This window comes from Mastigoproctus giganteus, chromosome 6 (assembly GCF_048544385.1).
Source record: "Mastigoproctus giganteus isolate SK-2022 chromosome 6, ASM4854438v1, whole genome shotgun sequence".
In the NCBI taxonomy this organism is placed as follows: Eukaryota; Metazoa; Arthropoda; class Arachnida; order Uropygi; family Thelyphonidae; genus Mastigoproctus; species Mastigoproctus giganteus.
Window position 1 is genome coordinate 41,420,038 of NC_143580.1, and position 26,391 is coordinate 41,446,428.

Sequence of the window (26,391 nt, forward strand, 5' to 3'; positions counted from 1 at the left end):
ATAAAATAAAATAAAAAATAAAGAAAATAAATAAAAAATAAAATATAAAAAATAAAAAAAAGAGAGAAAAAGAAAGAAAAGAGAAGGAAAAAAAAAATATATATACAGCCAGGTCTCGCATAATGCGAGTTCGATTAACGCGATTTTCAGTTAATGCTGTTTGAAAAAATTATACCACTTTTCACTTTACACGATGGAAATTTCCAGTTAATGTGATTTTTTTTTTTATGCGATAGTTGAAAAAGGTTTTAATCAATCGTTAAGCTTACTGCGAGTCGGATGGGCAATAAATGAACATTTGCCTGCTGCCTGCTTCGGTGTGTTCCATGAACCATCGGAAGAAGACGTGTTACTTGTTTGCCTCCTGCTAATAAAGTCAATGCACAATTGCATAAAAATTCAAATTTTTAAATGAGCCAGATGAAAATGTTACCGCGAAGGAGATAACGGTAAAAGAACTAGATGAAATCTTTCGTATCGGAGAGAACCTCAAACAAAAGGTTTGAAAACAAAAAGGTCTGCAATTTTCAAAATAACTTCTTAAAAGGTTATAGAGGGGAAGAGGACAATCAGCAGCACGTAAGCGAGCAAACAAACTAGACCACCATAACAGATCAAATGCCGCAGAGAAATCAACAAAAATAGCAAGAATGTATTTAGAGTTTGCAGAGTTAACTCGAGAAAGGAATTCAACAACTGCTTCTTCAGTTCTTCATCCAGTTTGGAAACCATATTGATCGTCTGATAGAGAGGTGTTGTGAAAAGAGAAGTGAGTCTTAAAGCAATCAACCTTTCAAGTGTTTTGGCCAAATGCGATAACAGAGCAATAGGATGGAAGAACTTGCCACTCGGGATGTTTGAAGGTGTAGGAATTAGTTTAAGAAGAGCTGTCGTCCAGATAACAGGGAAAGTGCTTTCATTCAGACATTTGTTGAATAGAGTCAGAAGAACCGTTGGACGTAGCTTGTGGAATTGTTTGATAAAAATGCCCTCGTGAAGGGTCGAGGCCTGGACGACCAGAGTTAATTTTTAGGACAGCTGTGTCCACCTCCAGCTGCTTAAATGGCTGTTGTTCTTATTATTTGGTTTTTAGGAGCATTAGCAACTAAGGTCATATTTCTCCGGGGATATGCGGTGGTCATTCCCTGACCTTTCCGCATTCTCCGTATTTGGTGGTCACGAGCTCGAACCCCAGTCTAATCAAGAAGCATGTGCTACGTACTGCTGCTCCTGCCCAGCTGGCTACAGAAGCGCCGCGTAAATGGCTGGGATTCAGAAGTAGTAGTGTAGGAGTTATTGAGCTGTCTTATTTGTTGAGTAGTAGTGAAGTCATCCTCTGGGCGATCAGAAGGAAAGCAGATTGTCCAAGATAGTGTTGATGGTGTCCTTCCAAGTGAGTTTTGGTGCCGTTTGTGGGTACCGACCAATAAACAGTAGGGGAATAGGATTTGTTCCTGGTAAGGCGATAAACAAGTCCCCATGGGTCCTGATTGCCAGTAGAAGTAACCAAGTTCTGCCAAGATTTTATTTTACAGGTAGTGATGGTTTTGACATATTGTCTTTTGAGAACCTAATATTCTGTTTTAAGATTTTGGACGTTGGGAGGTGGCCAGATCCTGCGATGTCTTTGGTAAGTACGCCTAGCCCGATGCACTTGCTGACGAAGCAGAGTAAGTTCTCAGTTCCACCATGGAGTGGGATGGGAAGACTGAATTTTCATTTTGGCTGCTTTATAACAGGCGTGGCTGAGAGTATCATTAAAATAGGAAGTTAATTCAGAAGCTGTAAAGTGATGGAATGAAGTTTATGGTTTCCGTTGGGAAATCAGTGTGATTGTGTCATTAAACCAGTTTCACATGATGTGTCACAAAGAAAACCTAAGATCCTGTAGTGGAGGATTATATGATTGTGCAGAGCAAGTCACGGAGAGAAGGTGATCGCACGATGGTCACTTGAGCAAATGTGAGTATTTACTGTCAAGTCATTAATGTTTGAAGAAATGATGTAAGATGTAGCAGTGATGTCTATATTTGATTCGCCATTTAGAGAGCTGCAGGTATAAGGTGAGCCGGGTTTATTTAGAACTGTCAGCTCATGTGAAAGGAGAAAGTCTTCTATGAGTGAACCCTTGTTGTCCAGTCTATGGTCGAAGTGCCATAGACTGGATTTGGCACGTCTGACATTATAATAAGTTTGGCAGTACCTACCAAAGAAATAACTTGATTGAGGTAGGCAAGATGAAGCGTAATGTCGGAAGTTGGTGGGCAGTATAGTGAAACTAGAAAGTAAGAGCCATGAGGAGTAGACACACTTATGCGGACAGCATGTTGATTGGTAAGACTAATTATCTTGACTACGTCCAATTTAGGATTAACTATGACGAAGGCCACACGTGGTTCATCATGTTCTGGCTGAATAACCCTAAAAGAGATAGGGTTATTTCCGGGTTATCCGGTTATTTTACTGCAGAAATGGTATGGTTCTTGTAAGGCTATAATATTGTATTGAATTTCTTCGGTTACCTTTCAGACTTCATTGGCCACCAATCGTGACCACTGAGCATTCAGTCGAAGCAGGCTAAGTTCAGAGACTGATTCATCTGCAGATGAAGAACTGGTAAAAGACAATGTATCCATAGTTGGTCCGTTGTCTTACGAGGTCTATGATACGCAAAAGTTCTGTGCATTTGGAGTCACGAATTGCCTCATTCATCAGCAGTCCTTAATCGTGCAATTTCTAGAGCTCTTTTATATTCGTGGCAGTTAGGATCGTGGATGGAGTGCCGAGAGTCTCTTTTATGGCTCTTGCAATTTATGCAGCAGGTAGGCTCGTCCTTATGAGGGCATTCTGCATGCACATGACCACTACAGGTGCAATGTCCACAGGATGGGGAGTTATGGGTACAGTATTGTGTTGTGCACCCATATCCCAAGCACAAAAAGCACCTAGTAAACTATTGTAAATGGCCTATGCCTATGTGAGCTACAAGCAAGAAATATTCTGTCTGTTGACGAAATACATCTGTAAATTTTTGGGCAGAAACTGATTACCCAGTGTACCAATGACAAGGACCTTGACTTAGTTGTGATATATACGAGGTTTCTTTCTTAATCTCTTCCATTGTAAAGTCATAGTTAGCTAGATTTTTATTATACAGTTCTTCTATTATGTCCTCCTTACTTAGATCCTTGGACACGTAGATAATTATGGAAGGGTTACTTTTTTAATAACTCCCGTAGAGATTCCTGCAGAGGACAAGGAATCAGATGTTGAGATATTAATTAAGTCCGACTTAGTGGTTGTTTCCAAAATTACGCTTTTGTTGCGTGCTAATTTGATTGATTTTATTTTGACTGTTTTAAATGCTGTCTTCAAAGTATTGGTTACCAAGGTTTTTACACATCAGCGCTGGTTTTAAAATTGCTGTTCTCTAACGCTCTTTAGTACCATTACATTCTCGCTAGGCTTAGCTATTTGTTCCTTTAGGTCTATTTTTGGCTACATCAGCATAAGATCTAACAGAAGGGGGATCCCTGTAACAGGAAGTTCTCATGTTGCACTTTCCTATCAGCAGGAGCCTGAACTTCCTGCTTGTACATAATCTGTTTTATTTGGAGTCATTGTGGAAAAGGTTTGTATTATTTTGTCTAGAAGATTAGCTCGCATATTTATTTCATGATTAGTGGCCTTCAATATTTCATTTTCAATCAGGAGGGCTGTTGTTACTTTCTCAAGTTTGGACCATTTGTCCATAATAGCATCTCCTGCCTTTTTAGTTACTTTATTGGTCTCTCCCAAAACAAAGCTCCTCATATCTTTATGCATTTTTGAAATCGCCTCATAGACCGAAGATGCGTCCTGAGTAATATCTAATGACATCTACCACCAACCAAAACATCATTGCTGACCAGGTACACCCTTTCATGACAATGGTCTTCCCCTCTGGCCATGCCACACTTCCCGGATTGTTTGAGACTGGTTCACAGAACATGAGGAAGACCTCCAGGTATTGCCCTGGCCTCCAAATTCCCAGACATCAATCCCATCGAGCATCTGTGGTTTGTGTTGGAACAGCAACCCTGATCTACGGCGTCTCAACCACGCACCTTACAGGAGTTAAAGGATCTGCTGGTTATGCGTTGGTACCAGATACCACAAGACACATTTAGAAATCTTGTAGCATCCATGCCTCACTGGGTACGAGCTGTTTTGGCTGCACATGGAGGACCAACATCATGTTAGGTAGGTGGTCATAATGCTTTGGCTCATCGGTGTATATGTTCTTTAATTCTTTTGAATAACTTTCTATTAGTTTGTCCAATATACAAATTTTGGCAATCTTTGCATTGTAAATTATACAATGAGTGTTTAGGGGAAAGGGTCTTCATCAGAAGTGAAGTGGAAAGAGCAGGCTTCCCCCCCCCCCTTAATACACTTATGTGTATTCTCATTCTGGCCATAATACTACAAAGAATCATTTGCAAATCTTGCAGTTAGTGATGATACATGTTTTCAAGTGCTTTATAAACAAGCAAATGCAAACAAGATTTCTGTCCAATTTCCCACATACTAAATGTGTAATTAAAATGGCTACACAAGTATTTGCCCTATCATCAGCTGTCATTGAGACAGTTTTCTCCACTATCTGAAAAAAAAGTGCACCTCAGTGACAGCTGATGATATATAATTGAATGATGTAAAAATATGTAAATATAATGAAAAAATGTGTAATTAAAATGGCTACAAGCATCTGCCATATTATCAGCTCTCATTGAGACATACTTTTCTCCACTATCTATAGAATATTGCATCTGGATGCCTGCTGATGATATGGTATAGATCCTTTTACAAGTTTTAGGCTTTTTTTTTAATATGTTGGTTGATCTGGAGTTTTTTTTTTTTTTTTTTTCCCTGTATAGAACTTTCTTTTCACAAACAACACAAAAGATAATACTGCCATCTGTTAAAATCTTTTCCACAATTAGCAATTCACAATTTCATAAGTTTAGCAGCAGATTTGATTTTTAATATTTATAGCAAAACTAAACTATTATGGTTACACATTCAAAGAATATGTAACATCCAGTGTCATTGATGGCAAAGTGAAACACCATTTACATGTGTTTCCAGACTAATGTTATTGTAATATTGTCATTTCAGTGATGGAATTCATATTTCCAAGTCTGAAAAATGTCTATTAAAATTTTTTAATATCTGAAAAATTGATCAGATTAATGAAGTATGCAGTGTTATTCTCACTAATGATTAAAATGGCCACAATATGCATTTGCTTGTAATTTGATGTCTAATAATGAATTATTTTCAGTATTTATTTTATAAATTATCATTTTATTATAGCCAGAAATAGTCTTCTGTTATTAATTCTTAATAGGTTCTAATATATTTATTATTTTAAGTGAATTTGTTTAATTTAACATTTGCTATTTATAGTATACATTGTATATTAAATTGCAAAATTTGTGTCTACATAGGAGGTTAGTACACTGGGAGATATAATTGAAATGGGACAAGTAGTTTTTCTGACTGAAGATCAGGAACGCAAGGATCGTTACTTAGTTCTTTTTCCCCAAACTCTAGTCATTTTGTCAGTCAGTCCTCGCATGAGTGCCTTCATTTATGAGGTAATTGTTTTTTCATTACTGTATCCCATTTTTTTTTTTTTTTTTTTTTTTTTTGGAAAATTCTTAGAAAAGTAGTGTTGAAGGATGGTATAGTTAAAATAATTTTGGAATTAAATAATCTAAAGACTAGAATAAAGAACATTATGTATATTTGTGCCAATGAATTAATGCAACCAAATTACTAAACTATATCGAGGGAATAGTTTCATTTTTGGATTCTCTGTGGATTGTCTCATCAGGGCAAAAATTTAGGGAAAATAAATTCATTTTTAGAAATGTTGCAAGGTGGTACACTCAGAATGAGCTGTAATGTTTCTAAGAGTTTGAATCCCCACTCTGATTATTATTACTATTTATTTTATTTATTTTTCCCTGTTGACAAGATTCCATGGAGATTGCAAAAAGTATAGCCTAGCTATTCAGTAATATTATAGTGCCGGAAGCAATATACTTTTATTTTTAACCTAAAATAAGTACACTCACTGGCCACTATATTAGGACTGATGTGGACCTATAAATTGTAGCATATTCATGCAAATTGAGGCAAACAATTGCAAGAGGCACTTGTTAAAGATGTATGATGATACCATTACTGCAATCTGTTTGGCTTGCACTGGAGACAAAAGAGAATCCTACTAGTTTCAAATGAGGTGTGGTCATCTGTGGCATCTAGCAGGTTCTGTGGTACAAAAGACTATTACTCTTGTTAGGTCTTCCATGGTAGAAACACTTAATTTTTTTATTATAATAAAAAGAATATTTATTTTTTATCATTCAAAACTCCATATCCACCTTTTCTGAATTCAAGCAGCCATAAATATGACCCCCCACTTTTTATTTTGGACTCTAGAATGCACACTAAAATTTTTGCACATATCATCACCTCTGTTATAAATTTATGCATAATTTCTTGTATTATTAGCATGTTTTTGCATGAATGCATTCTCATGAATGCATAAACATGCATTTATTGCATAGTAATACTGCTTGCATGTGCTGTCAGTTTCTGTTCAGTTGTGATATGACATAACCATTCTAATTGGTTGTGATATGGCATACAAGCAGTTAATTCCTGGAAACAATGTGTAATTGTTGTTTTAATATGGTGGGCTTTTCTAGTCTATGCATTTCTCATAGAAAGAGTAACCCAGAAGAAGTCAGCCTCCTGGGTCAAGAATTTTTAAAAAAGAAACAGGTGACTGGAAAAGTCAAAACTTGGAACAGTTATGAAGCAGATTAGTACTCTAGCACAAGACAGACTTAAAACATCTAAGCCTCCATTCTTGCATGCAAGTTATACAAACCTAAAAGCCATGTGAAGGAACATAACATACTGGTTTAAATGCAAGCGAAAGAACTGTCTGAGGAAAACTTGTCATGAGTGATCTGTCAACCTGTCAACTCCATAAGAAGCCCTTATTAGTAGTGTCAAATGATGCGAGGAAGCAAGCTTATATACTGTCAGCAAAAAAAAAAAAAAAAAAAAAAAATGTCTAATTCTTCATTAAATTTATTCAAGTTGCACAGTTCTGCAATACTGGATGGAAGTTTCAACAGTCACACTCTGGCTGAAAGCAAATTTTCACACTTCTGCAACCATCCCCACCTCCAGTTTGTTCCCTTGCATATGTTGCTTGAGAAACAGTAAGAATGCCATCAGCATTTAGTTTACTCGATGCATTGAAAGCCTTAAACACTTCAGTCAGGCCTCCTAGCAGGTGCCTAGTTACCAAGCACTGCAATTTGCAAACCCAGTCTTGTTTTTTGAAGTAAGAGAAACTCTTGTGTCCTTGGCTAATTTAGATAATTCCCTGTACTCATTCCAAGAGATCCACATTGTTCATTAAATGGGGATTCTAGACATGTGCAATACACAAGATATAGCCTAACCATTGAAATAACCACCTCCTTATCCCTGCTGGCAAAATTCCTGTATATCATTGATGAGCTGCCCTAGCAGCCTGCATGCACTGCTCATAAATCAAATCCAATAAAATGCTAACCTGAGTTAAAGAACATGCCAGGTGAACAAGCGAGCAGGAAGAATTTTCTCTGATGAATACAAATTTCACCTCTGTGGGTCAAGTAGAACCACATCAAAGGCATAGACCCAATAGTGCTCATCACCCATTGAATCAACCGTGTACGTTCCATTGAGCTAAAGATGGTGTAGGAATATATATAAAGAGCAACGATGGGTGCAGAATGCATTTTGTTAATGATGACTACCACAGAAAGTTTTAAACGAGATTCTTCTGCCTGTAATCATAGACCACTTTCAGGAAACAGAAGACTATTTTCCAGCATGATGTTGCCGATAGCATTAAGCACAAAAGTACACAGTCATTTTTTGCAGTTTCCAGAATCAGTCCTTGTGTAGCACGTGTTTACACTACACGAATTCGATTATACACGATTTATAAATAGGGGAATGATATCATATAGAACACAAACCGAATTCGCTTATGCACGATTTGCCTTTGTGTTTACAAGAAATGGCAGTCCAATGCGGAATCACCCCAACTGAACACAACACAATAGGAATGAAGAGAAGATTCTGAAAATGTATTTTTGTTTTTTTACATCAGTGAAGGGGAAACACATTTCACCATAATAACATAAAACCCACACAATTCCAGCTATCATTATTATCGCAAATGCGATTAATCGAGTTTACCAACAGTTTATAACAGATTCCACCAGCAGAAATGCAACTGAAAATTGTGTTTATTGTTTTATGGTAGTGATCTCCAGAAATGTGCTTTAGTAAAATGTGAGCTAGTGAGGTGTTAATAGCGTGTCTCTGCCTTTACAGTGTTGTTAATTCAGTTGCTACACGCACCAGCTTTGTTTATGTGTATCAAGCATGCCTCCTCATTTTGTAATTGTGCTTTATTCTCTGAAAATGAGTAAAATACTTAAAAGGTAGCATCCTGGTGAAGACACTACAGATTCAGAGAGAAAAAGAAAAAGCAATGTGGATAGACAGAGGTGGACTGGATCAAAAATTCTTACTGGGGAAAATTTGTAGCGGCCTCTGTTGTCTTCTGGCCTCCAGCCCACCTGAATTTTCACGGTAAGGCTATGAAATTCTGAAACACTTTCGGCAAAATTAGCATTAGTAGAGGCATGTGATGCAAGAAAGCAAGTATTTTTTGTAGCATCAGCCAAAAAAAAAAAAAAAAACTGCCCCCATTTCATCCCTCCATTCGTTCCAAATACCTGTCCAGCTCAGCCTTAAATTTATTTAGGCTATAAACTTCCACAACAAAGGATGGAAGTCTGTTCCACCAACCAACCACCTGCTGGCTAAAGGCAAACTTCCGCACATCTATCCTACATGTCTTTCCTCAATTTGAATTTAATCCGTCTCAGGTGATTATTCTGAGCAAGAGGAAGAATCCCATCAGCATTGAGCATGCTCAAACTATTCAAGGCTTTCCTCAATCAGATCACCTCGCAGGTTCCTAGTCTCCAGACACTGTAATTTGCAAAATTTAAGTCTTTCTTCCTAAGAGCAACCTTTTGTTCCATTCACTGATCTTGTTGCCCTACTCGTTCCAACAGCTCTACATCCTTCTTAAAATGAGGCCTGCAGACGCAGACCTGTATACAGTACTCAAGGTGTAGCCTGATCATTGCCTCATACGAGAGGATAATCACCTCCTTATCCCTGCTAGAAAAATTCCTGTATATCATTGACAAGACACCATGAACTACTCTTACAGACTGTCTGCACTGCTCAGAAAACTTCATATCTGCCTGCACAATTACCCCCAGGTCCTTTTCGTTCTCTACCACTGCCAGTTGTAGTAAGTACCACAGAATTAATACGTCACTCTGGGGTTACTGCTTCCCATATGTAGTACTTTACATTTGTCAATGTTAAACTTCATTTGCCACCTCTCAGCCCATCTGCTCAACTTTTCTAAATCCTGTTGCAGCAGCGTACTGTGATTAGTGCCCTTAACAACCCTGCCAACCTTCGTATCGTCTGAAAACTTAGACATTAAGCTTGATATACCATCATCAATATCATTTATAAATACAGAAAACAACAATGGACCCAACACTGAACCCTGAGGGACTCCACTAATAACATTAGTCTGCGATGAACAGTGTTTACCACTCTGTGTAACATTGATTACCACTCTGTCTTCTCCCACTCAACCATCCCTTTATCCATAGCAGCAATTTGCCTCCAATGCCACACTGCTCCAATTTGTTCAGCAGTCTTCCATGTGCAACAGTATCACAAGCTTTCTAAGATCCAAATGAAAAAACATATGATATTGCACGTGCTTTAGGCCTAAATGAGGCAACACCGAGAATTAGAAAGAATGCAGAGAAAATAAAAACAACTTTCATAGCAGGAACAACTCAAAGTGTAATAAAATCCATAGGATCAAGACGCAAAGAATTGGAAGAGATGGAACAGCTGTCATCTGTTTGGATAGAAAATCAAACAAAGAACAAGTTTTCTTACGATAGAAGCAAAAGCATTACCAATATTTTATTATGTAATAGTTGTAATAAAATACTTATGTATTTTATTACGATTATTTATTGTGTTTGGTAATGTTTTGGTTACAAATGTGTGTTCAATCTTGGGTGGCCGGCACCTAACCCTATTTTTCCCATAGGGCCTGTTATTTATATTGCACAATTTTGAATTGCACGAGGGTTTCTAGGAACACAACTATCATGCTATACGAGGACTTGGCTGTATTTTCATGATTAATTTGTAATCAATACTGCTCTTTCATCTTTTAGAATTTTATATGAGATCCATTTCTGATGCTTAAATTATAGCCAGATTTAAATGCTATAGCTGGATGCATAAATACTATATATGCATATATATTTAAATTCTGTTGGTACATTACGTGATAGAAAACTGCTGCAAAGGAGGCATGAAATAAGATAACTGCAAAAAAAAACATTATTCATCTGCTACCATAGCTGGGCAACAGTTATATCAAGAATCTGTTACAAACTATGCCATACGTTTTCAAGTTATGAGTAATTTAAGGTCAGGATGGACCAATAAAATACTGATCTTTTATAAAATACTTACAGGCTTATGTTAAAAATGTTTACTGGTGTATATACACACACACACACACCCATACAGTGGATTCTGGTTAATCAGGGCAGCCATTTATTTGGGAAAAAATCTTAAAAAACAGAACCCAATCGAGAAAATAGCAGCCAGGGTTTACTTCGCTTAATTGGGACAACATGCTGTTTAATCGGGGCAGGAGCACTCGATTACCCTATGATTGTCTCTGACAGAACCATGTTTTACGGTCGGATTTCTGGAGGTCACAACCATAAAACAATGAAAAAATTTAGCAGTCACCTGTTTATTGGGCTTTTCTGTTAATTGCAACCTATCATAAACAGATAGTAAACTCGATCTTATTGAATTTGCAATAATACTGACAGCTGGAATTCTGTGGGTTATGGTGAAATCTGTTTACACTTCCATGGAATCTTCAATCATATAAAAAAATAAATTTTCAGAATCTTCTCTTCATTCCTATTTTTAAAGATTCGTAACTTGTTACTCCGTTCTAACTTGCGCTATCATGTTACTTGCAATTTGTGTGCACCGTGTTTTTTGTTATTGATTGCTTATCTTTTTACTGTTTTAAATTTTAACCCCACCTAAAAATATCAGTGAACAGAAATGTCAATTAGTTAGTATGTACATATTACAGTACGTATTAATTATTACGATTACACGTATATTCTTCCGATTTTCACGTATCATTTAATTTTTTAATTGGTAAGGTAATAAAGAGTAAATTTGTGCTTAATATTTCTTTACTTTTATGGCCCGTGGATAATATTCCTCCTATTTTTGCTAATTTGAATTGCTGTTTAATAGAATTAAAATTCAATTCACAAATGTGATCACAATGACCGGCACTTACTACACATCATATAGTGGACGGTACTTTACTATGGTGACTCCATCATAACATGATTTGATTGTACAGTGAACTAATTGTAAAGCAAGGGTCCATTGTAATTTTAGCTCTTTTTACATGAAACTTCAGATAATTGGGGCAGCCGCTTAATCGGGCCAAAATACACTAGTCCCGACGTGTCCCAAATAACCGGAATCAACTGTATATATATACAGGTAGTTCTTGACTTTACGAGTTAATTTGTTCCTAGCGCGCTCGTAAAGCGTGAATTTATTTCCCATAGGCATAATGTTAAAAATAGAGGTTACGTTCTCAACAATGAAATTAGTTAGCTAATTAGTTTGTTTAAACAATGATTGATTTATCAAAAGAAATGAAAACGTAGCCTATCAAGCAAATTATAATAATAAAGAAATTATTTATGACTTACAAATATTAAAGAATGTTTATTCTTCATTATCATCGACTAAATGCACACTCGTTGATCACTCATTATTGGCATGGCACTCATTGGTTTGTTGCACAAGGAGTCGTCTTCTTTAACAATGCTTCAAAAGGCATTTGTTTCCAAGATAATCTTCTCTTTTAATTATAAATTTCACAATTTCATTCATATGCATTTTTTAACAGGACACACACACACACAAATTGCAATTAACACGATTCGCGTGGAGTAACAAGTTTACGAAGCTTAAAAAAAGGAATGAAGAGAAGATTCTGAAAATTTATTTATGTTTTTTATGCAATTGAAGATTTCAGTAAAGGGGAATCACATTTCACCATAATAACGTAAAAACCCACAGAATTCCAGCTATCGGTATCTTAGAAATGCAATAAGATCGAGTTTGCTACCCGTTTATAATTGCTTGCCCTAACAGACAAGACCAATAAACTGGAATGTGCAAATTGTTTTTGTTTTATGGTCGTGGCTTCCAGAAATGTATTTTAGAAAAATATCACGAAGGTGTTTGAAATTGATTCTTATAATGGAACATATGATAATGATGAAAGTGTAATTCATTTTAATGATTTGAATTGGTAACTAATACAATTTACAAACCATGCTCATGACCTTTTACGTGGCCTTAAGGTCACGCTTGTGACCTTAAAATCGACATTTTGGAGAGTAAATAGCTTAGTTTTCCTCCTAGTGATATTTATTCATGTCAATGGGAGAAGTGGGCAAGCAATTATGTCACTACAAATGCAATTAATTATTGACAAATGCCTCCATAACATTCGCCAACCTCGTGCACGTGATTCACTCTAACATTTGATGTTCCATTGTAACGTTCTAAAATTTGATGTTCCATTGTTTTTTTGTATATTAATGATTATTGTATATTTTTAAATACTGTGGTTTAGTATTTTGTAAATATTTTAAATATTTGTATAGTTTGTAAATATTTCAGTTAAATATTTGACTATACTCCAGATCTTTGGTACAACTTATCTCTGCGCGGTAGGCATGGTCTTAAACAGAGATACGGTCGAGTTCTGTGATTGGGTGATTATTGTTAATGTCTTTGCTATCGTTAGTCTTTATCGTTATCGTTAGTTCCCTATTTAAAAAAAATGTGGTAAGAGATATTTTAAAAAGATTACTTTTTATGCGACTTCGGGAGGGACTTAAGCAAAAAAGCAGTTATTTTTGAAAATTTTGTAATTATATTTTCGCTTATTTTAATTCCGTATTGCCATTTTCTATTTATCTTTATTTAGACTTCGATGTATTATGTTTTTGACAGGTTACATCTGGGCGGGGAAAGCAGTGAGTGGCACCTGTCAATCACTGCTTTATGTCTGACTGTTAGTCAAAATATTATGGACTTGTACCCAAGATCTGGAGTTTTACCAAATATTTTAGTCCTGCTCTTTTGGATTCAGCAATATTCCTCGTGTATTATTGGACCCGAAGCAAAAGGCCTTTTCTTAAGTGACCTATGTAAACGCAGGTAAATAATTACGTAGTGATATTTGCTGAAGTTCAGTATAGTATACACCAGCAGGTACTTCGATGAAAGCGAGGAAGACAGCGATAATTGATGTGAAGGCACCTATTTTCTGATATTTTTGTGTTGTCGAGGAGGGGGGACTTAACTTAGGTAGGGTGTTTATCCTTCCATCCCACTGTTTTAAAATGGGAAAAACGAGTTCCCAATTTAAAAATAGCGGCAAATGTGGAGAAAAATACCTTAGGCATATCAACCTAGAAGTACAGTGAGTGGGGAAAGCAGTGGAATCTGCAAATCACTGCTTTCCCACTGTTTTGCTTGCCACCATGTTGGAGGGTGTACACCGTTCTGGAGTTTTACTGTGATATTTATTTGACCTTGAGAATGCTGCACGCAACAAATGCACAGGTAAATAATTACATAGGCCATTTCCTGATTAGTTTAGATTTAGATTTAAACCAGTGCATTTCAACAGGTGTGTATTTTACGTAGAAAAGATTTGACTTACTCCGTATACCTCTACAGTTTACATAGAAAAGCATGTGCGCGGGTAGGTGAGCAGGGGCGAATCCCCTAGTTATTATTATTTTTTTTATTTTGGACCCTAGAACACATTCTAGAATATTTTTCCCCTTTATTTGTTCATATGTAACATCACCTAAAAGTAAAAGATAGATACAGACCATTGTTGGAGTAGTCATAGACACAAGGAAATATTTTTCCAAGTTTTTTCCTCCTTTCTTTTTCCCCTCTACATTTCTATAGAAGGATATAGTTATTACTTTTATAAGCCTAATTTACATGTGTTAATAACATTGCTTCAAATTTTTAGGGAAAATTGCCTTTATCAGGAGTTTCTGTAAAGAAACTGGACCCTGGTGACAGTTACCAATATGCATTTGAAATAACAGGTGAGAAAATAAGTTTATGAGAGAGAGAAATAATGATTTGAAATTTTACTTTATTCAGTTTTCTTTGAAATAGAAGTCTTTGAGAAAGTAATCACTTGACATTATTTTGATTTAGCCAAGAATGTTCAACAGAAAAATATTTAAAACTTTTTAATAGTATAATTGATTATTTAAAATTATTTAATTTTAACTTATTTTAAAAATTATTTTTAATAGTATAATTGACTATCCACCAGGCAAAAAGTAGGAATGGGATGTGAGGTAAGGGACAATGGATAATTTGGGAACAAAGCATAGGGCCAGGGTGTCCTATGTTGGGGGGGGGAGAGAGATCACACTGAGGACAGTTGTTTTCTGTGACAATCCCACACTGACCAGACCAGTTGTAGCCAGTTTCAGCATATAGTAATGGAGGCATGTGATACAAGAAAGCAAGTGTATGAGCTTATATAGCATCAGCCAAAAAAAAAAGACTTTCACACATCCATTCCCTCTAAACGTTTGTCCAGTTCCTCCTTGAATTTATTTAAGCTATCAACTTCCACGACAAATGGAAGTTTGTTCCAGCAGTTAATCATCTGCTGGCTAAAGACAAATTTCTGCACATCTGTTCTACAACTGTCTTTCCTCAATTTGAATTTATGCCCCCTCAGGTTCATAATCTGAGCAAGTGGAAGAATCCCATCAGAATTTAGTGCGCTCAACCTATTCAAGGCCTTACACCTCAATCAAATCACTTAGCAGGTGCCTAGTCTCCAGCCATGCCACAAATTAGAGGGCATGACATCAGCAATGCAAAGGGGATTTTCACATAGGTTCCCCACTGAGGTCTAATTTGTGGGGGGCCTGCTAGAACAACACGCTATTTAGTTTTGGGTGGTCTTTCCCTTCAGTTGTTGATGGCCATGCAGGAGACATTGCCATTCACTCCACTGTTATCTGTGGGTGACTGTCTCAGACTTTTCAAACCAATATCTCTGCCTAAGGCCTGAACACAAGTGACTTTATATTGTGCCACACTCAATGCAGTATGTTCAACATTTCTACTTCTCATCTTCATCAAGGTTTGGAGGTGTACCTTTTAGCTTTAACTTTTGCATCCAGTGGTGGGTGGTAGTCATGGGAGTGACACCAGATGGTGCCACTCTCTGCCTCAACTATCACTTCAACCTTGGGGAAAGTAGGTCCAATGAAGTGATTTCCCCCCCCCCCATTTTGCAGTGGGATTTGAACCCAGGTCCATGATATTGGCAGTCTGGTGTTGTAACCATGGGGCTAATCATAACTGTGAATGAAATAATTCAATTTTTTATACAGTGCCATTGCATATAAGCAAATCTTACCACCAACATAATGACGAAATTTCTTCATTCTCCTTGGTATTATTAAACATAATACCATGTTTAATAATAATGTGAAATACTAGATTGGATCCCATGGCCCCAACACCTGCTCGAAAATTGGGTCAGTGTAAGGATTCCTCATAATTGTTGGCATGCAGTGCTGGACCAGGGTATTTTCGTGCCCCGGGCAGAAAGATTTTTTCATGTTTTGTAAAATTTGGCACCCCTTAAATAATGGCACCCTGGGAAAGGGCCCTGCTAGCCCGTGCCTCAATCTGGCACTGTTAGCATGTTACAGAAAACAGATCCAGAAAATTTTTTTTTAAGATTTGTAATTATGGACAAGAATGATACCACCAATATCAGCTTGAGTCAAGCAGTAGTCCATCTGAGTTTGCTGATTCCAAATAAGGAAAAAACAGTTCCATTGGCTGGAAATGTTATAACTGCAATCTTTAGATATTTCAGAGAACAGTAATGGTGGAATACGTTCCAACAGGTCAAGCTGAAACAGAAGTATATTGTGCTAACCTATTACATCAGTTATGAGATACTATCAAGTCTCAAAGAAAAGGAATACTGACAAAAGGTGTCTTGTTTCACTAAAACCATACTCCTATTGAAACATCAACAATTACAGTGACTGAAATACATCAATGTAGAGATATATATATGAGTGTTGTTGTTGCATCCACTTTATTTATCAGAACTGGCCCTATCAGGCTTTTGTTTTTGTTTCCCAAATAAACTTAACTGCATTTCAACATCTTACGGGAGAAGACAAGGGTGGTAATCAATGCATACTGCTTTCCGTTGACTGATTTTATTAGTGGAGGTGTTATTACTCCTCCACTAATAACATCAGTTATTAGTGGGGGCCTCCACTAATAACTGAATGGGTTCGATATTGGGACCATTATTGTTTTCTGTATTTATCAATGATATTGATGAAGGTACAACAGGCTTAATGTCCAAGTTTTCTGATAACACAGGTTGGCAGGGTTGTTAATGACAGTATGCAGCTGCAACAGGATATAGAAAAGTTTGACAGATGGGCTGAGAGGTGGCAACTGAAGTTGGTAACATTGACAAATGCAAAGTACTGCCTGTGAGCAAAAAGTAACCCTAGAGTAATGTACCAACTGTGCAGTACTAAACTCAGGGTAGTGGAGAATGAAAAAGACTAGGGGGTAATTGTGCCATCAGATCTGAAGTTTTCAGAGCAGTGCAGACAGGCTGCCAGAGCAGCTCATGGGGGTCTGGTCAATGATATACAAGAACTTTGCTAGCAGGGATAAGGAGGTGATTATCCCTTTGTATAAGGCAATGGTCAGGCCACACTTTGAGTACTGCTTACTGGTTTGGAGGCCTCATTTTAGAAAGGAGTTAGAGCTGCTAGAACAGGTACAGAGACGGGCAACAAGATTGGTGAGGGGGAACAGAGGAGTGCTCTTACCAAGAAAGGCAAACTTCCTTCTGTCATTGTTGAAATAGCTTAAATAAATTCAGTGAAGAACTGGACAAACTTTTGGAGCAGATGGAGAGGTGAATGAGAAGTGGGGGTGTTTTTTTTTTTTTTTGGATGATGCTGTATAAGCTTGCTTTCTTGCATCATATGCTAATGCAAATCTCTGGAATAATTGTGTGTACGTGCATTGCTGGGTGGTAAGGGGACACAATTATTTTTCATTATTGTTAAAAATTTATGTATTAGTGTAAATTATGAAATTAAAATAATTTATTATCAAAAATAGTACATTACATTATTATTTTTAAAAAAAATACACATCTACTGGTGTGAGTACACTGCTTTCATAATGAGACTATAAAGTAGTAATTTAAAGTTATGCTTTCTTCTTTATAAATCAATATTTTACATGCTACTGTTACATTTCAAATATTACGTGTTATTGCATAACATTCATGGTATTTGAGATATAACAGGAATAATTTGGATAGCATTGCAACAGGATATGAAATGTTCAGAATATGATTAAGATTATTGTGTCTAAGAACTTTTAAATAGTACTCTATGCCATCTCTAAAACAATTAAGAAATGGCCCAGCAGAAGTTTAAAATGATTTCAGACCAATTTGATCATTCCAGAGAGAGACATTTTTAGATGTGATTTTCATTCACTTCTAGAAATATAAACATATTTATTAATTTCTCTCTCTCTCTCTCTCTCACACACACACACACACACACACACACACACACACACACACACACACACACACACACACACACACACACACACACACACACACACACTCAAGTGCTGGTTTTAAATAAGTTAGGCTAAATTTTGTTTGTGTTTAAACTTGTCTGTATTTAATTAGCTAATAATTGAATTTGACATGAGAAATTATTTCATTTCAAAATGATATGAAGTCATTAATCATTTTTAAAAATTATCTTAAGATTTAAGAAGCTCAGTAATTTTGTTGTTAGTTAGTCACATTTTGAGTTAAAATAGAAAGATTGTTTTAGGTAGAGTTTCGCTATTTTAATCTTAATGTTAAAGGTAATAAACAAATTTAAACGTGTGTGAAATTAGACTCAACTGTTTTGAAGTTAACACTTGTATCAACGAGAGAGAGAGAGATTAATAAATATATGTTTATATTTCTAGAAGTGAATGAAGATTACATCTAAAAATGTGTGTTCAAATTAAGTTTTACTACCTTTTGTATCAGTTTAAAAATGAGTTTAAACGGCAGTGATAATAAATCCTTTGATTGTACATCCTGCATAGGTTATACGAAATCTGTCACAAAATTAGTGAGAATGATTTTATAAAAAAATTTATTGTAAAATTTTCTACAATTGAAGGTCCTTTTCTTCAAAGTAGCTTCCTTGGAATCTACATATCACCTCAGCACTCCTTCCATCCCTGGATGCAGGACTGAAAGTCGTCTTCTGAAAGTTGCATCAGTTGGACATTCACTGAAGGTCTTTGCACTGAAGTACATTCTGGATGTCGTTAATTGTCCCAAAATGATATTCTTTCAGACAGTTCTTGATCTTTGGATAAATAAAGTTGATTTCTGACTGATCCAGGGAATACAGTAGCTATAGGAGAACTGGAGTGAATTTGGAAGTCAAAAACTCCATAAGAGACATTACACAATGACAGGTTGCATTGTCATTGTGAAGAATATAATTTTCGGCTTCAGACACAGATTTTTTACTCAGAAATCTGTGTCTGAAGGAATTCTGGCTCAGTTTCAACACAGTCAAGAAGATTGAGGCAGATGTTCTTCAGTGAGATTTTTTTGCACATGCCCAAATGCTCTGTTAAAATGTCATGGATGGCTCAGTGACTCATATTTAGCTAACCTGCCATCAATCTCATAGTTAACTGATGGTCAGACACACTCAGACCCTTTCCCTCACTACATTCTCCTCTATTGCCGAGACAGATCTCCTTGTGTGTAGTTAAACTTTTCAGTGGCTTTATATCCTTCCAAAACAGCCTTGTGCCATTGGAAAACTCGGCTTGGGATAAAACTTGATCTCCATAAGCTCTTTAACTTTTCTGATGTGTCCATCATGCTTTTGTTAAGCTTGAAACAAAATTTAGTGTGATGGTATTTGATAATCTTCCACTCCAGTTTTTGTGTTGCAGTTGACAAACATGTAGTTGCTTACTTTAATATGAGTTGGCACACACTGAGCTCAACAAGACACAACTCATTATGTAGAGGGAGGAGTTCAACCTACATGCTGCACACAGTGCTGCCACATTGATTTTATAAAATCATTGTCATTAATTTTGTGACATACCTCATGCGTACTATACAGGGCTGATATATGTATAAGTATTACAAAAATTTATTACTTTTTGCTGCATTATCTTAAATATCCACATGTATCCTTTTTTTTATAGGCAACATGATTCAAAGAATCATTGTTATTTGTTCAACTCAAGAAACAACAGACATGTGGCTTTCCTTACTACACCAACAAATTCGGACTAGTCACTTTCCATCAGGTGTAGTCCCACCAAAAGGAATAGCTAGTCAGTCATTTGGTACTCCAACCCATGGTAGTCCTTCTCATATTTCTAAATTGCATGTCACTTTGTCGCAGAACTCCACTGGTCAAACAGCTCAACCCCCTCCTCCTCCACATGTAAGTGTTTTGATAATTTTTTTTTTTATCATTTAAATTTTCACTTTGTTTTGTCCAAATTCTGGCTTCAAGTATTTGTCTTGGATTTAAATTAGTTATAATACTGTGAATCTGAGAAATACCATTTCAGCCTTGAATTTTGAAGGTGAAATATTAAACATTTCTGTGTATTCAGAAAATCATGAGAAATAGTTTAGTGATAGTTTTTCTGTGGCTGACCATGTTCCAATACAAGATGCAATCCAAAACAGATGAGAATGATCACATAACACTACAAATAAAAGCATTAATTTTTCCAGCTGAATGGTGATAGAATGTACTTCTGTTGTAATTTCTCCCATTTTATGCGATTTTATATTCGTATGTTCTGCATTTATAGAAATGAGTGATTCAGAAGAACAGAGTTTGTATCAAGTTTTGTTTCAGGCTTGGTAAAAATAGCTTCAGAAACACACATGGGCTTTATCAAAAGCACAAGTATTTGTACTTTACCAAATCCACCATCTGATAGTTTCTGGAATAACCAAAAGTAGTCACTTTAATGCTGTGGGCCTTGTTCCTTGAAACTTCTTATTTCCAAAGATGGGATTGTAGCTCTAAAAGAAGTAGATTTAGCATTGTATGGGGGATTCAGACAGTAAGGAGTGGCAATGATGTCCTGTTAATGATTTATTAAACAATTACTTAGGTTGTTGATGTTATTATGCTGTGTAAGGCAGTTGCAACTATTTGGAATCCTGAGCCCAAGTATGGAGGCCATATTAAGAAAAGATATCAGCCTTCTTGAAAAGAACCAAAACTAGGCCATATACCTTGAAAAACTAAAACTGGCAGAAGGTGCCCATATGAGAAGAAATAATGTGGGCTGCAGAACTTGGTAACTAGGTACCTTAGAGAGTTTTCTTAAAATTTATAAGATTCTGAAAAATGATAGTAAAATAAATGAAGCTGAGCTTTGCACAGTATTAAATTGTGCTGGAACCCAGGGAGCACAAATTCAATCTAGGGGAAACAGTTATAGACTGAATTGTTATTGCATATTCTTTAGCAAGCAATTGCTAGTCGTTGGAATAAGTGACCTGCTTGGATAGTTAAAGCCAGTAACCTGGGATTATTCAAATGTCGGCTGGAAGGGTTGAAAAAACACACAAGCAAGTAGATTTTAGATTTTTTTTTTTAAGTGAAACTTCTTTAGGTGCGCTCCAGGCAGTTTTCAGACGGAAGTAACTTGCTTTCATGGATTGGCAAAAATTCAATAAAAATGAGACAGTTGCCGTATACGCATTACAGACAGGCCGAACAGCCAACTATTGTACTAGGTTAAATGTCCAAGTTCTCATGTGATCACCAAAGTTAAACAGCATTAGGTCTGGTAGGTAATTTGGAGGGTGAACACTTGGGAATAAACCAGGTGTAGTTGCCTTTCTTTTTTTATTTATTTTGTTAACCTGTGGAAAATATTCTTCCGATTTTCACATATTTTAATTTTGTTAATTAGTAAGGTAATAAAGTGTAAATCTGTGCTTTGTCTTTACTTTTATAGCCTGTGAATAATATTCCTCCTATTTTTGCTTATTAGAATTGCTGTTAATAGAATTAAAATTCAATTCGTAAACACGATCGCAATGACCGGCACTTACTACATATTGTATAGTGAGCGGTAATTTGCTATGCAGTGTCCATCCTAAAGTGATTTGATCGTACAGTGAACCAATCGTGAAGTGGGGTCCACTGTAGTGAGCGTTGTAAGGTTTATAGTGCACGTACATGTGCAATGCATTTGTGGATTGACAAAAATTGCCAAGAAAATGCGACACAAAATGATTCCCAACCATTGTATAAAAAAACATTATGGGAATCCTGTTGTTTCGAAACCTCTAGACCTGTTGGACAGACAACTTATGTGATCTCATTCACACAAGATGTATGTCCACCCCCCCGCCATTGTACCACTCCATACCTGGCACGAGTGATGCATGACCTAGTCAGTGTCCCTATTGATTGTGTCATGCTATTTCTTTCGTCATTCTCCACCTTTTTTAATAAAATATTTCAATGGAAATGGATTTATAATTCAACATGCTGAAGACTAATAGTGAGTGTTGTAAGGTATATAGAGCACATATACATGCAGTGAAACCACCTCTATTGAGTACAGCAGAAAGGGAGATTATTATTATTTTATTATTATTAGCCATATTGTGCAAGGAAGCCTGAGGCTTATGCTGCACCAGCCAAAACAAATTCCCGAGTTACCCAGAGAAACACAGAGAGAGAGAGAACAAGAGTCAAAAGTAGAAGGGAATCACCAAGAAAGAGAAGAATGATGATATCCAGCTGATGATGCTGGGTGTGCCAAGTCCATACTCACCAGATGTGAGCCCCTGGGATTATCTAAGCTATTTCAATAGCGGAAGAAATTACAGCATGCAATGGAGTTGAGCAAAGAAGCCAGAGAAAGTCCATCCAGATCTTCATAGCCTTACACTCCCCCCCCGCCCCAGAAATGTTAGAAGCGAATTTTGAAGGAGTCATAATGAAAATGATGAACAGCCTTCGAAGCCCAGTCACAAATGAAAAGCAAAGAAGCCAAAACCGACTGCCATCAAATCGTAGGTGAGACTGTTACTTCTGCAGACCTGCAAGTGACAGAGACAAAAAGAGATTGAAGAAAGAAGAGGATGCTTATGAGACCCCCCCTAAATCTCCAACAAATGCCGAAAATCAACAGGCTCCAGAAGTTTTGTGATGCACCATACAGCAAAGAGCTGTGGATTTCCAAAAACATTATGAATATAAACATTTCATTAATGACCTTATCAGAAAAGACAGTCTATAGTCAACTTTAAAAGAATTTTTCTAATTATTTATTTGCTTTTTAATGGTTTGTATGGATTTACAGAGACATTGACAGTTTCACTTTCACAGTGTTTTTAAATTAGTTTTTTATATTATTATTTATATCAAATAAAAGTATTTTTTGTTGCTTGATTTTAATGTTTTCTTTCTGGCCCTCTTACCTTTTATGTACACATTTTTGCTCTTTTATGTACTTCTTTTTTTTTTTTTTTTTTTGCTGTTTTTATGTACACATTTTTGCAACACTAAACAGCTGCTTCCTTGTTCCATGGTTATTGTTATCAGTTTAGCTGAGTCCCAAAGTGATTGCAATAAGTGGTGTCCATTGTAAATGGTAAAATGAGAGTGGAGAATATACTACAGACCACAGCCTCTATCCAAAGAAAAATGAGTGAGCAAGTGTGATTTCAATTGCCCATTATTCATTTGGAGCTGAATTCATTTGGAAAGGGAAACCCACCATGGTCGAAAATTTTTAAATCAGTTAAATAATTATTTATATCAGCATATTTGGGAGCAAGTACTAAAGGCAAGAATATTTTAGATCTGATCATCACCCATGAACTAGGTAACATCATGAGGCTGACAGTACAGGAATCCTTAGATCAGAGTGATCCTGGAGTTCATTAGATGCTGAAGAGATCAGTTCAGGCAAAGGAAATTGCATGGTTTTAATTTCAGAAAAGGATACTATCACAGTTTAAAAATGTAACATGGCCTCTATCAAATGGGCCAATAACATGGAGAGGACAAATACATAGGAATTATGGCGAATACTTTTAAAATAATATTCACAGAATCTCCAATAGTATATCTATATATACATGAAAAAAGTTTTCCTCCTAGTATGCCATTAACAAAATATGGATCTTCATTTTGCACATGGAAGATCCCAGGATGGACGAATAAGCAGGAATAAAAAATTATATGGGAAAATTATTAAGCAATGAAAATTGCACTGAACCATTTAAAATTAAGTATGAGGAGATCATTGGACTCAGGCAGTTCCCTTAGATTGGAGAAGTTCCAGCATTTGCCAAGTACATAAAAGTGGTTCTTAAGAGTGAAGTAGCTACAGGCCATTGAGTCTGACTTCTGTGGTGGGGAAAATCATTAAGCCAGTTATAAAGAATACAATAGAGAGGCATATAGGTAGAAAATAGTATTCTGGGGAAAAACCTTGTTTAACTGGTTAGTTATTTTGAGAGTTGAATATAAGAATGATTTTGATATTGTTTAATTAGTTTTAATAAAATATTTGACTCAGCCACACATAAGAGATTATTGTATGAGCTGGAACATGTTAGTATCATGAATAAGGTCCGTAGATGGATTGCAGAAAGACTGAAGGGCAGGAGAACAGAGGGTTGTGATTAATTGTTACTCTTTAAATTGGACTCATGTTAGAAGGAGGCTCCTTAAGGATTGGTTCTAGTACTGCTGTTGTTTCTGAATTCTTAAATGATTTTGATGAAGGGATACAGAGTGAGATGGCAAAATTTGAAGATGATATAAAGATCGGGTGAGAATAGTTAACAATCAGTGGCAAGCTGCACTTCAGGATGACCTGAATAGGCTTTAATGATAGTCAGAAAGCTGGCAGCAGAGTTTTATTCTGCAAAATGCATGGTCATACACCTGGTAATTAACAACCCCAAATTAACTTACATGCTTGAAGGGGTTCAATTAAAAATGGTAAAGGAAGAAAGGGATTTGGTGATTATGATACAGGAAAACATGAAATCCTCCATGTAGTATAGACAGGTGGCAAAGAAGGTCCAGGGTATCCTACCTACAATTTTCGAAACCTTTGCTTAAAGTTTTAGGAGGTCACAACTTCGAATACTGTGTCCAAGTATGGAGACTACATTTTAAAAAATAATACATTGTGCTTCTTGAAATGGTTCCAAGAGGGAACAAAGCACTTAGTGAAAAGTGAGATTGGTAAAAGAGTGCCCATATATGGAAAGACCAAAATGTGGTCTACAACTTGGTAACTAGGTACATTGGTGGGGATCTGATTGAGGTCTATAAGACTCTGAGAGTGGACAGTAAAATGAGATTATAATTATATGAAACTATGGACATAAATTCAAATTACAGAGGAAGAGGTTTAAACTGGATTGTAAGAATTTTTTTTAAGTTTCTTTTAATTACTGGAATAGTTACCTCTGTAGTGAGTTGAAGTGGATACCACGGAGAAATTCAAAGGCCAGTTGGATTCAGGTGTGTTGTGCACACTCATGGAATTGCAATGTCACCAATATTATATCTTTTGCATTTTTTTTCTGTTAAAGACTCCACTGATTGTTTGCTGGCTTCGCATGATTCCTAAAATTAAATCCAATATACAATATTTCATGAAGAGAAGAAGTTTTGGCGTGTAAATATCATATCACATTCGCATTAATAGTCCGGGTGTGCAGTCACAAATACGGACACCTTTACACCCTCTAAATAGACATACAGTGATGGTCAAATTCTAAATAGACATACGCATCAGGTCAAATTCTTAGCCTTCCAGTGATTTGAAACCTTTCAGAAGGCATGGCAGGGTGTACACTGGGACAACAGCACCTGGAAGTAATTAGTTGTGATTGGCTATTGTGTGAAGCAATCTAATTCAATGTTGTCACTTGTCACGAGTTGCTATTTTTGTTTTCTGAAGGAGTCATAATGAAACCATTTACCATTTTCTGTTTTGCGTGCGTAAAGTATGAACCAGCATGTTTGACACCAATTTGACACGTTTTTAATATATATTTATAATTTATATTTATATTTAAATGTATATTTATAATTTTTTTAGATATAATTTATAGCTTTTTTGCCCATATTTACAATGAGAAACAGTGTTGACAATGTACTGAATGTCCCATTTTCTGCCAGAGCTTTTGTGAATTGTATGAACATAGTTGATGAAGGTAAGACTTGTCCTCCTCTTCCAAATTTACTGTGCAAGCACAAAGATGCAAAAACTGAGTACATGAGACATTTCTCTGTTTCACAATATGATACAGTAGAATGGTTAACCGCATATGAAGTGCAGTCAAGACTTTTTGTTTGCCTTGTTTATTATTTTCCAAAGAGAAAGGTGTTTGGAATAAGTATGGGTATTCCGACCTTAATCATTTTATCCGCAGCAGTGCAAAAAAATGAATGCTCCCAACCATGTGTTCAGTCATTTTTAAATCTTAAGATGTTTGGAAACCAAAGAATTGACACTCATTGACAGTTAAAGAAAAATTGAAATTAGCTATAATGAACAAGTAAAGAAAAATAGAGACATTTTAAAAAGATTAATTGACGCTGTATTTTATTTGGCTAAACAAGAGCCTCCTTTGAGAGGTCATGATGAGTCTGAAGATTCAGCTAATCGAGGGAATTATATAGAATTTTTAAATGTGCTCCATGAATATGATCCTCTTTTAGACAGTCATATAAAGCCATTGACCGTATTTCAAGGAACTTCTTCCACACTACAAAATAATATCATTAAAAAATTTCTGTTTATACTCCGGCACAACAACCAAGTCAGTAGAGTTTACAATTAATCGTCAATACAAATATTTATCGTATTTAGTAGTCACGGGTTTGAACCCGTCCA

General features: G+C 36.2%; 1 protein-coding gene across 1 annotated transcript in view; it reads left to right on the forward strand.

Moving 5' to 3' along the window:
- LOC150084187 (rho guanine nucleotide exchange factor 7-like) overlaps positions 1–26,391 on the forward strand; it is a 276,673-nt gene that overhangs the window by 149,226 nt on the left and 101,056 nt on the right. The window contains exons 11-13 of the mRNA XM_090376150.1: positions 5,493–5,642; positions 14,366–14,444; positions 19,681–19,925. Coding sequence (XP_090232276.1) covers positions 5,493–5,642; positions 14,366–14,444; positions 19,681–19,925 — 474 coding nt within the window. The remainder of the gene's footprint in view (positions 1–5,492; positions 5,643–14,365; positions 14,445–19,680; positions 19,926–26,391) is intronic.